The sequence below is a fragment of the Sesamum indicum genome, unplaced genomic scaffold (genome assembly GCF_000512975.1).
Source record: "Sesamum indicum cultivar Zhongzhi No. 13 unplaced genomic scaffold, S_indicum_v1.0 scaffold00165, whole genome shotgun sequence".
NCBI classification, from domain to species: Eukaryota; Viridiplantae; Streptophyta; class Magnoliopsida; order Lamiales; family Pedaliaceae; genus Sesamum; species Sesamum indicum.
In genome coordinates, this window is record NW_011628069.1 from 140,583 (window position 1) to 152,820 (window position 12,238).

Genomic DNA, 12,238 nt, shown 5'->3' on the forward strand with positions numbered 1-12,238 from the left:
ATTCTTTGAAAATGTTTAGATAATTCTTCATATAAAGAATTTCAAACCCTTCCACTTTAATATTAAACTAAATTTTAATGAATATAAATGGATTTCAAATCCCTTTCGGATGGAGTCATTTGAAATTCTTTTTTCAAATAGGAATTCTTCAATACAAATTCACCCTAATAGTTTAGTGTATAGATTATCACTATTTCTTCATTCACTATTTGCTACCTTATTGCAAACGTACAACTCACATTTTATGTCTGGTATGTTATGAATTGTCGATCCAATACGAAGTCGAGTTTAACTTACATAGCATCAACAACGTGGTAAGTAATTGAAGTAGACAATACTTGTATGAGTTTTGACTAAAGAAACACTTAGTAACGGTTAAGTACTGGCTTCAGTTGAATTTATTGAACACAAATGTGGTCTTTTACTCACAAAACTAAAAACTACCTCTTTTTTTGTGCTAAGTTCTTGTAATCCCATTTTGCTACGTGCGAAAATGAATCTATGATTCTATTCTAACTCAATTTTTATCAATTCTTTTTAATAATGATTGATCGCTCTTTTTCACAAGGACCTTTTTTTGCACTTTTTTATTAAGACATAGAAATAAATTGCATTCGATCCCTATTTTAAGGTAGAAAATCATAACAAAAAGTAAAGGGTACATGCCTTTTTGAATAATTTAAATTCTAAACTAAACAATCTGTCAAATTGTCATAAAGGGGGGGTTTAGTTAGGTAATAATAATGAGTTGGTTGGTGTGGGTAAAGGGTGTCGGCAGATGTGAAGAGATGGATTACAGCTTTGTATTTGTAGGAAAAGTGAAAATGATGGCTTTCCAACGAGAATAGGATTGAAGGCGGGATTGACGTTCAAATCTGTCGCAACCCCCTCAATCTTCAACCCCATATTCTCAATAATTGTCATAATATTGTGAGTAATGAAGGTTTAAGACATGATTACCTTTACATGTGGAATGAAATAATAATTTGTGGTAATTTAGTTAAAACTTTTGATAAGTTATAAAGTAAAATCCTTTTCCCTTACTAGGCTACTTCAATTATCTAATATTTGCGTCCTATTTGGTCGCAAATTTTATTGAAACAATCAAAATAGTTCCAACATCCTACGACGTGAAATAGATATCAATTATGGATTATTACAATAATCCCCTGCTCTTTTTGAACACAAAATAGTCTGGTAGCCATATATATGAGCTGCAATTCGCATAGATTTTGAGACACTTACCGGATACAAGTATGGGCAGCTGCTTGCAGAAGTGCATGAGAACAAGGCCATACTGATACCTGTGTCCAAAATTCCTGTACTTAGAGCTTACATTGAACCGAATGGTTTCAACTGTAGCAAATATTCACATATAAATATAACCCGTTGTGACTGCTCCACTCACAACAAATATCATGGTAGAGGAAACGGATTTGTGTGTGAATGTGTTCAGTTCATAGGTGAAATAGTACTTACATTCGATATTGTCAGCTTTCATGTATCTGTACCAATCTTGTTGTCATTGCTGCTGAAACCCTCTCAATATTGCAAGCAAAACATTACCACTTCGAGTATCATCTATTGACACATGAACAGGTCGTATGCCGTAATCTGCAAGGACTAAATATGCTACAAGACAACATGTTCCTTTATTTTCAGAGAGATAAATATCCTCTTTCTTACATTTCCCCCCTCTAATCAACTCTCTTTCATACAGAATTACATACACACACATATGTGTATGTATATACAAGAGAAATGAAATCCAGGTCAGCAACCAAGTCCACTTGATGATGCGTGGACACTGCTAATATTGAATTCTCTTAGTTGTCTATATAATTTAAACAGGAAATTTTACCTAAATAAGGCATTGAAAATTTAAATTTCCCTTCCATGGAAAAGGAACACCACTATTACAGGTACAGCGCGAACACAAAACACGCCGACCACCATACAAAAGAAGGAAATCACGCTTCTTGCTTGAACTGAATTAAGACAACAATGAAAAACAAGGTCCACGAGTGAGGTATACAGTCTTATTGAGATTACGAAACATTGCAAAGGCCCGGCATTATGGGTCAGACTCTTTGATTGAGAGTGTGCTTTGGCTATTTCTCAACTAACATTTTAATTCTTCCTTCAATTTCTACAATGTACAGTTTTGTACAAGTTTGTCATATTAAAGCGTTCTCCCTATCATCAAAAGACAGCCATAAAACCAAATTGTAAGAAACAAATTGCTTTATCATATAAGTTTCTCATCCAGATTCCTCCAAAGAAGAAAGGAAAATTAGTAAGTATAATCATTAATCTCAGAAGCTTCCTATGTCTTCATCAAGGGGACTGTGAAGAGGAGCATTATTTGCAAGACAGAAAACGGATTTGCTTTGAGGATCTCTCAAGAAGGCACTGAAGGAGTTGAACATTTTTAGCCAAAATTACCACGCACTCGTCTGGATAAGAAAATAAACTAGACATATCCAGAGGTAGCTATTCATAGAAAAATATAAATAATCATTCTGTACTTAAAAAATACAGTAAATTCCCATGCCTCAGTACAAAGAAGCTATATATTTGTGAAAAGTCTTGGGATTGCAGCAGCTTCATCTTGGAATCAATGGTTTCATGGTCTATCAAAGTTCACAGTCCAAGAAAACGAAGCTACCTGTTCAAAGATTAAGACAAAGATGATTAATTGTCTTAATATGAAGCCAAAAGTATCAGTGAGTCAGTCAGTTCACAAAGCTGATACATAATATTGGCACGGAAGTGTGTTCAAGTCATCAGCCCAAAGATTATCAACTTATTCCATCAACAAAAATGACAAGTAAACGACAACAAAAATTATATGTAGGAGGGTATGAAACTGCATGAAGATATTCAATAAGAAAAAGGACAAAGATTATAGGCTACTGCATCATTCAGAGAAAGGACCACTAGTAATCATCATATGAGCGACAGATATTGGCACCGGATAGCAACAACTACAGATTTGTGTTGCACCACTAATCTCTCAGTTCAATGAAAGAAACATATATCAAAGAGCTGCAAAGGCTTCAAATACTTCATGCTAAACGCCAAGTTATAGATGGTTTAAAATGAGTATGATACCAGAGGAGAAAAGCAAAACCAAAGTAAAGATATTCTCCGTAATCTCTATCCTAATTCGTAAGTTCTTAAGCGTTCTACAATTTTACATTTTTTAAATATAAAGTTTATCTTCAATGGTTAAATGTCAGATAAGAACGTTAATAACCAGTCCAAAACATTAGGACCACTTGTTCAACACGGTTTTAATGAAACATAAGATGCTTTTGATTTTACGCCCGAAATATAAAAGAAAAGAAACAAAGTGCTTCTTAGCTGCCAAACAGAATCCTTCTATACAAAGTTGTTTCTTCTCTTGTCCATTTTATCCAAGCTGCTTTCAGGACATGGATCTTTCAATCAATCTTCATTGTTGACCTCTCCATCATGTCCCCCCAAATGAGGGTGACATCGCCAAGAGCCAAAAGTTCAAAGGTTGCACCATGAAGTAGTATATAAACTTCCAAAAACCAATCAGAGGAACAACGACATTTAGGTGGCTCAACGTGTCAACTTTGGGTCAAGAGATGGAATTGCATCGCTAACCCCACATCTTACGATATTGCAAGACAAAGTAAGCGCATATCAGTGGGAAAAGATATATATCCTTACTCAAATTCATTGTTTATAAGATATTGCCCCTTCAACCTAAGATCATCATCCCATGTAATTGCATAAACTAACCCCACAACTGATTCAAGATAACAAACTCACAACAGTGACAAAGATATATATCCTTAATTATTCAAATCCCGTTTTTACTAAGATTGTGTCACTGTTATACTCCAAGACATGGATTTTATTCCCTCCACAAGTCATTTCTCAATTATGAATTCAAATTGAGTGAACTCTGACAAAAGGCCAAATCTCCATCCTCCCAAATCCCAGGACCACAGATTTTCTACACTTCAATACTTTTCATAGAAGTACTAGAGTATACAGTTCAGCGCCAAAATTGTTAATAACAAATTGCTTGAATAATACAAAATAAAATAACAAAAAATTTCAATTATTCGATCCTATTGCATCACAAGATTTCTCCTCAAATAAATGAAAAAAGTACACGCTCTAACCAATAAAAGACAAGCATTAACGCTCCATATTCGTATTGAAAAGAAGTAAAATGTCAAAATCATCTGCGCGAGATTTGGCCTTACAAATGCTGAAGTTGTTGCAATCGTCATTGCGACAGTTACATGCAGCCTCCTCATCAAACAACACCTGACCACGGGAGTCGCTGCTAAATCCTACACCTGTTCAATGAACAGACCTACGAACTACTACTAGAAGCTCATATATCAATACACTAAATAAGTAAGTAATAAATTCAGATTTCAGAATATGAAAATTTAGATTACGCCTAAAATTGCGAAAACCTAATTACCTTTGGACCTGCAACCAAATGAGGTCGCCTGCACCGACTGAGACATCCGCCATAGCGAGAATTACATCGCTCCCTATTTCATCGCTTTCCAATGTTCTTCCAATTACCTTGCCTCGTTCTCCTTGTGATTCCGGTAAAACAAGAACAGTAAAACGCGAAAAATGTGAGGTAAATTTTTGATTGGGTAAACAAAGTAAGGATGTGGGTATCGAAATATAAAATTTTTAATAAGAGATAAGTTGGTGAATAAGACGAAGTCTACGATGGAATCAAATGTCTTTTTAAATCATTGACACATTGTTTACTGTCCGTATTATTATCATATAAAAATGCACTGAATCAAGATCAAAACAGAAAAGGCATCACTTCAAATCAAATATTGTTTTAGAACTCAGATATATTATTGTCATTTTATAACCAGCAAAAAAGTTAACATTCTCTCAAATTTAGAGGAGAAATTGCTCAAACTCAATCACTGTGTTTGGTTTCATGTTTTCGCACAAAACTCATTCAATATTATTTTTGTATTTTTTTATTTTTTAATTTTCTATATTATATATATATAATATAAAAAAAGATATAATTTAACAACAAACAGTTATTTTTTTCTCTAAAAAATACAACATTAAACATAAAATATTTATATATAAAAATATATATAAAAGATATATGATTTGACAATAAACAGTGATTTTTGTCTCTCAAATCTCAATATCAAACCTACACCACTTATTTTAAAATATTTTAAATTACCTCAAAGTATAAATCCAAACATAGAGGTGGATGAACGGGTTGAGTTAATTGGGTCCCGACCCGCCCCGATCGGATAACAATAAATCGGATCGGGTATATTGGGTTTTTGCATGGATTCGGATTAACCCGTAAGCCGACTAAGAGTAGTCGGGTTCGGGTCGGGTTGTAGAACCCTACCCGAAGAACCCGATCGGGATGAAAGAAACAAGTCGCTCTGTGTCTTCACTCTTCAGAACGGTCTCTAAGTTCTTTCTCTTCTTTCTCTCTTTCTTCCCCACAATCTTCTTCCTCCATTGCCGTCGGCGCCAAGCCTATTCTCACTGCTGCCGCCGACGAAAAGACTCCAAATCAATTAGCATTGAGTAGGATTTGAGTGAACTTGAAGTGGTTGAGAAAAGTACTTATTTATTTTTTTCTTGTATTTTGATTATTGTTCAATTCTATATATTCTATTTATATTTTATTTGTCTAACTATTTTCTATTTTGTTGTAGAGTTGACTAAGTTGGGGGTTGATTCAACAATTATTGACATTTAATGGTGCTAACTGGTACTTGTAAATTTTTGATAAGGTACTAGAACGGTAGAACCTCATTGTGTAATATTAAATTTTTAATTTGTTTGACTTTCTCTAATAGTTCTTCCACTTTATATGTTTAATGCTTGACAAGTCGAGGACTCGAGGATGAAATGTGATTTGAGCTAGTTGCTTTTTCAGTCTGTAGGCATTAGGATTTAGGAGGCCTTGACTTTATTGTTGTTACTGAAATAATTTACAAAAACCTATCATAATTTCTGGATGTGATTGAACTCTTTTTTTTTTTTTTGTATTTATGTAAAGCTTTAAGTATTTGTGTCCATAACTTATATTTTAGATTTACATGGAGTGAATTACTTGTATTTTAAAAAATTGACCACCTACATTTTTTTGAAGCTAAAAAACCCGAATCCGACGGGTATCCGACTTAGTCGGGTTCGGGTTCATTTTTTCCAAACCCGACGTGTCGGGTACCCGACCCGAACTACCCGACCCGACGTTCACCCCTATCCAGACATACCATTTATTTTCAACACATACTTATGTATCTTTATTTTTCTTACTCCATCTCTAAAACACAAAACAAAACACTCAAAATACAAATGCAAATATTATGAATAAATTCCATTTTCGCACTCTAACTTATGGCATCGGATCTGTCGTCACCCTTCACACTGGATCCATCCCTGATTGTTAAGTCAATTTCATATTAGTATTAATTTACAATACGATTATACATTAAAAATGTTTAATTTTTTTTAATGATAATTTTTTCCATGTTCAAGTCAATTCCGATTGTATAATGTGGGTCTGGCATAAATTTAAATAATTGATTAAGAAAAAAATAATTTGGTAAGGCAATGATTTTGTATAAATTATGTGAAACGTTACAACGTTTGATACATTAAAATTCGAAATTGATTGAATATATTATATTTATATTTGTAGGATTTAAACTAACAACTTTATCAATTAAGTAAGACCTCGTCGGCCATTGTTCAGATCTTTCATATCATGAAAATGTCCCGACTGCCTGATACAATATCCTGTTCATTTTTTTTTTAATTCTAAATTTTAGATAATTTTTCTATTAAATGGCATAGAATAAGAGCGAAATTCTGCAAATTCTTGAGGTAAATACCAAAAGCGTCTTTCGAATCATGAAAGTTATTCATATTTTAAGTTCTATGTATACCTAGTCTATTTATTTTATTTTATTTCTTTAAAAATTTTAACATTTATTTATTTACTGATAAAAATCATATACCCGATTTTGCAATAATTGGGGTGGGTTCATCAATGAAATCGAGATATCAATAAAAAGTAAATAAAATAAAATGATGGACACCACTTTTATCAATTATTTGATGGACCATGAGACGCTCGTTTACTTTAGGCTTAAATGCAATTTTTGTTCAGTATTTTTTTGCATTTAATATTTCAATCTCTTATGTTTTTAGAATAACAAATAAGTTTTCTAATTTTTTAGATTTTTTGTTATTTTGATCCTTAAATTCCTAGAGTTTGTAAATATTATAACAAAAAGCATGTCATTCGTAGGTGCTTTTTTTAAAATTTGGGGAATTTTGTTTTCATCGATCAATTTCTACCAGAATAGAAGCAAATTTTTGGTCCTATATTTTTGCATTTTGATGTTTTAATTCTTTATATTTCCAGGCTAGCAAATAAATTTTGTAACTTTTAATTTTTCGTGATTTTTGTTCATTAAATTGACTAATGGGAAAAAAGGGCCCAAATTAAAAAAGCACGTGCCAGATGCATGCTTTTCAGACAATTGAAGGACCAAAAGTTACAGGATAATCCAGGTAGGAGGTCGAGATTGCTTCAAGGATATCCCAGATGAGGTATATAACTTGAGAAAAGAAGAAATCGTTAGGATTGTTGGAAGGTCCCCAACTAAGATCATCCGATGCTTAAGTTAGCTCGAGATTGATCATCCGATGCTTAAGTTAGCTCGAGATCGAAACAAAATAATTCGAACTGAAAATATTTAATGCGGGTGAGTTATAATAAATGCTTCTTGCCATAAATAAAGCATAATAAAAATATTTATAGGGCCAAATATACCTACTTGCTTGGTTCACATGGCATCAACTTCAGCTAGGTATAGTCAGACAATCAACGACCTTAATCTTTGGTTATTGAAGTGGGTTGGGTTGACCAAATCGATCCAAAATGGATATGTCTGGATCCTATGAAATATATGTGGTATTTTCTTTTAGGAAAATTTGTTGATAATTATCATATATTTTTATCAAGAATCAACTTTAGAAATATAAATGCATAAAACACCAAAATGCAAAAAATAAAAGTCTCTGTTGTCAACTTAATACCCAAAATCCATATATATGTATATATATATATATATATACATCGTAGTTGATTGGGATCGCGCACCAATAATTTGGCTATTAGCATAAAGGCGGTGTTAGCGTATTATTATGATTACATGATGACGATGATAGAAAGAAAACAAAAAAGAGAGTCGAATAGTCGTGTGAGGATGAAGATGCGATTTTGCCTCATTATTACTCAATCATCCCAGGTACTATATATAATTTCCTATTGGTGGATACACCAATATTGTAAAACCTTAAGATACACAAACACCACTCATCCACACGTGAAATTAACCAACTCCTGATTCAACTATATACTTTCAGCTGCAGGTGAGTATATATACATATATATATATATATGTGTATGTATATATATATATATGCTTTCTCTACTTTTCTTTTGGATTTCCGTATTTAAAAGAATCGTGACTCTTGAATTATATATGATGATATCAGTATTTTATTTTGTACAATTTGTATTATTATTATTTTTATGATGTACGATCCATTATTTGAATAAGTGAGTGATGCGAAATTTTTGAGACGTTTATATTTGTTGAGATTTGAATTCTAAGGAAGGGGGGAAAATATATATTTCTTCAAATTTTGAGTACACTTGAACAAAAATGTATAACGATCTTCCTTTTTCATTGCAATTCAAGTTGCATTTTTATAGGGAAAAGGAAAGGTTGTGAACTTGAGTTTATAATCAAATTTTGTTAATTGATGGAATAGATTGAATTACTTATATATTTGAATATTCAAGAATTGATATAAGGGCGAGTTCTCTTTTACAATAGTTGTTTGCAAACTAGAAATTGTGGCAGTGGTAGTTAGTTAAACATTCACCAAAACTTTTCCTTCACTTGGACTTGGGGCTGATTCCAACTAACTTGATATAATTGAAGAGATGGACTACGAGATTGCGGGCTTAGTTATGGCTTTGCTATTATGGGCGGCGGCATGGGCGTTGCTGGCCCAGCGCACACGCCGCCTACAGGAAGAGCTAGGGAGGCTGCCGCCGGGGCCACGGCCCTGGCCGGTGGTGGGAAACATTTTCCAGCTGCTAGGGGCCGCTTTTGCCCCACACCAGTCATTTGCCAAATTGGCCAAAAAACACGGTCCCGTGATGACACTCCATCTGGGCTCCATGACCACGGTGGTGATCTCCTCCAGCGAGGCGGCCCGCGTCATGTTCAAGAACCACGACGTGGTTTTGGCGGGAAGGAAGATATACGAATCGATGAAGAGCGAGATTGGCAACGAGGGCTCGCTCATCACAGCCCAGTACGGCCCACGCTGGCGGATGCTGCGGCGACTCTGCACGACCGAGTTCTTCGCGGCGGCCCCCCTGGACGCCATGCGCGGTGTCCGGGCCAAGTGCGTCCATCAAATGGTGCAGTACATAAGAGACGCGGCCGCCAACGGGCTTGGTATTGATGTCGGGAGATTCTTCTTCTTGATGGCGTTTAACCTCATCGGGAACCTGATATTCTCAAAGGATTTATTGGACCCGGAATCGGAAACGGGAGCAAAGTTCTTCTACCACGCCGGAAAAGCTATGGAGTTCGCCGGAAAGCCGAATGTCGCCGATTTCTTACCGATGCTAAAACGGGTTGACCCGCAGGGGATACGGCGGCGGACCCAATTTCACGTGAAACGGGGATTTGACATTGCTGGAGAGTTCTTGAAAGAGAGAATGGAGAAGGGATCGTCTGTTGAGAAGAAGAGAAGAGATTACTTGGACGTGCTGTTGGAATATGGGGGTGATGGTGAGGAAGAGCATGTTGGTTTCGCTCCAACAACCATCAATATCATCGTCTTTGTAAGCATCTTACTCCCTAGATTATGTGTTTATTCTCATTCCTCTCTTGTTTGGAGGATAAAAATCCATTTCTTTTCTTTTTTTTTTTTTCAGAAAATCATCTTTTCTTGATATTACTTTTATTATCAAATCTTTATAATTAATGTTTATATACTATTTTTAAGAACGTGATGAGTTGATGATGTTTTTATTTTCATAAATATAAAGGTATAATTGTTTTGGGAAAATTGTAATTTGAAGTACCAGGGAGTGCTAATTTTTGTTTTATATGATTTTTTTTGACAATTTTGTTCAATGATTTTGAAAATTTCGCTGAGGTTAATATGAGTGGAGTGCGCTAAAATGATTGAAAAAGTGCACGAACCAAATTAATTGGTTGTACTTTTCTAGCAAATTTTGGTTGCTTTTACCCATAATGTGCAAAAAATTTTAAATTATGAGATAAAATTATGAAAATAAATACATTTAGGACAAAAATGCACCCCTATTTTTACAAAACTAAAGTTACAGTTTTCCTTGAGGGTGCATATTGTTTGATCGATTTGGATTTGAGAAAAGGATTGAGAGAAAGAAGTTTAAATGACTTCATTTGAAAAAAAAAATAAAATCCATTAATATTTAATAAAATATAGTTTCAAATTAGAATTGATGGAAGGATTTGAATCCTTTAAATTATAATTATTCAAATAAATTCTATTGATTTATTATTAAGAATTTGAAATACACAATTTCAAATATTTCCATGCAATTTAATTGTTTATACCTAATTAATATCAAAAGAGAATAATTATAAGATTTTTCTTTTGTGAAATTATAATAATCAAATTCACCAACTTTGAGGGATTTTTTTTTATTATTATTATTAACCTTTAATAACATTGTTTAAAAATATTTCATAATAAAGGAATTATGCATGGTGCCGGAAAACTTGATTTAGTAATTTTTTCACTGAGTTTTCCAGGAGATGTTCTCGGCGGGGACAGACACCACCACCAGCACACTAGAGTGGGCGATGGCGGAGCTCCTCCACAACCCTCAAACCCTCCACAAAGTCCAGGCCGAGCTCCGAACCGCAATCCCACCTGGAAAAAAACTTCAAGAAGAAGACTTGGAGCACCTCCCGTACCTGAGAGCAGTCATCAAAGAAACGCTCAGACTGCACCCACCCCTCCCCTTCCTCGTCCCCCACATGGCCATGGATTCTTGCAATATGCTGGGCTTTCACGTACCCAAGGAAACCCAAATTCTTGTAAACGTTTGGGCAATCGGGCGGGACCCGAAAACCTGGAAAGACCCGTTGGAGTTCAGACCCGAGAGGTTCTTGGACCCTGACATGGCGGCGGATTACAAGGGGCGCCATTTTGAATTCATACCATTCGGATCCGGGCGGCGGATCTGCCCGGCTTTGCCCCTGGCCTCTCGCCTGATGCCGCTGACGTTGGGCTCAGTGCTCCACGCCTTTGATTGGGTTTTGGCCGACGGACTCAAACCGGCGGAAATGGATATGAGGGAGAGAATGGGAATTACACTGAGAAAAGCTGTTCCGGTGAAGGCCATACCCGTTCCTTATGTATGTTTATAAATAAAATGGAAGTTGTTTTGTAAATTTGAATTATGTGTAAAATAAAACATGCAATAAACACATGGAGAATAGAAACATTGTAATTTTGGCCATGTAATTACGATATGGTATTATTAGTCGTGTACGAATCTATTTTATCGATTGTATTTTGTAATTTCAAAAATTTAAAGGACCAAAATGGTTATAATTTGCTAAAATGATCGAAAAGTGTACCACATTAGGTTGATTGCGTGCATGTTACGTGCGAAAAAATTATCTTAGCAAATTTCGAATATCATTTTTGTACTCAACGTACTAAACTTTTAAAATTATAAAAAAAATTTATCGACATGAATTCATACAAAATTAAAAATTATCTTAGCAAATTTCGAATATCATTTTTGTACTCAATGTACTAAACTTTTAAAATTATAAAAAAATTTATCGACATGAATTCATACAAAATTAAAAGGATTAATCCTTACAAGATTAAAATTATTGTTGGATATAACCACCAGTGGTAAACCACAAGAATAGTAGTCCTATTAAACTATTACAGAGAATCATGGATCTGTAAAACCCTTATACAAATCAAAGTTACAAAATCAACAAATATATCTACAGATCTATGAATAAAAGAATATATATATATATATAAGTATTTACAAATTTACAAAGAACCACGTCCGATAAAGTGAAATAGTAAAGAGGCTGGCTCAGGGAGCCAA

At 34.5% G+C, this 12,238-nt stretch overlaps 1 protein-coding gene and 1 long non-coding RNA gene across 3 annotated transcripts; one reads left to right on the plus strand and one right to left on the minus strand.

Moving 5' to 3' along the window:
* Positions 1–1,173: 1,173 nt before the first annotated feature.
* LOC105179526 lies at positions 1,174–4,809 on the minus strand. The gene is made up of 4 exons (XR_849303.2): positions 4,475–4,809; positions 4,248–4,370; positions 1,480–2,668; positions 1,174–1,304 (listed from the first exon to the last, which is right to left on the minus strand). It is a non-coding gene; the product is annotated as an uncharacterized LOC105179526 (long non-coding RNA).
* Positions 4,810–8,268: 3,459 nt separating this feature from the next.
* Positions 8,269–11,706, plus strand: LOC105179527 (cytochrome P450 76A1). 2 transcript variants are annotated; one of them, XM_011103179.2, is made up of 3 exons: positions 8,269–8,454; positions 9,033–9,949; positions 10,911–11,705. In XM_011103179.2, the coding sequence occupies exons 2-3, from the start codon at positions 9,035–9,037 to the stop codon at positions 11,529–11,531; spliced, it is 1,536 nt and encodes a 511-aa protein (XP_011101481.1). In that variant the 5' UTR covers positions 8,269–8,454; positions 9,033–9,034; the 3' UTR covers positions 11,532–11,705. The 2 variants fall into 2 exon arrangements, with proteins under 2 accessions (XP_011101481.1, XP_020547008.1); XM_020691349.1 differs by lacking the exon at positions 8,269–8,454 and having other exon boundaries at positions 8,695–9,949; positions 10,911–11,706.
* Positions 11,707–12,238: the final 532 nt, after the last annotated feature.

What these genes read in the sequence shown, in the direction of transcription:
- LOC105179527 (XM_011103179.2), top strand. Translation starts at nt 9,035, where the DNA reads ATGGACTACGAGATTGCGGGCTTAGTTATGGCTTTGCTATTATGGGCG. An exon ending in CCATCAATATCATCGTCTTT is followed by an intron (nt 9,950 to 10,910) that starts GTAAGCATCTTA and finishes TGAGTTTTCCAG; the next exon opens with GAGATGTTCTCGGCGGGGAC.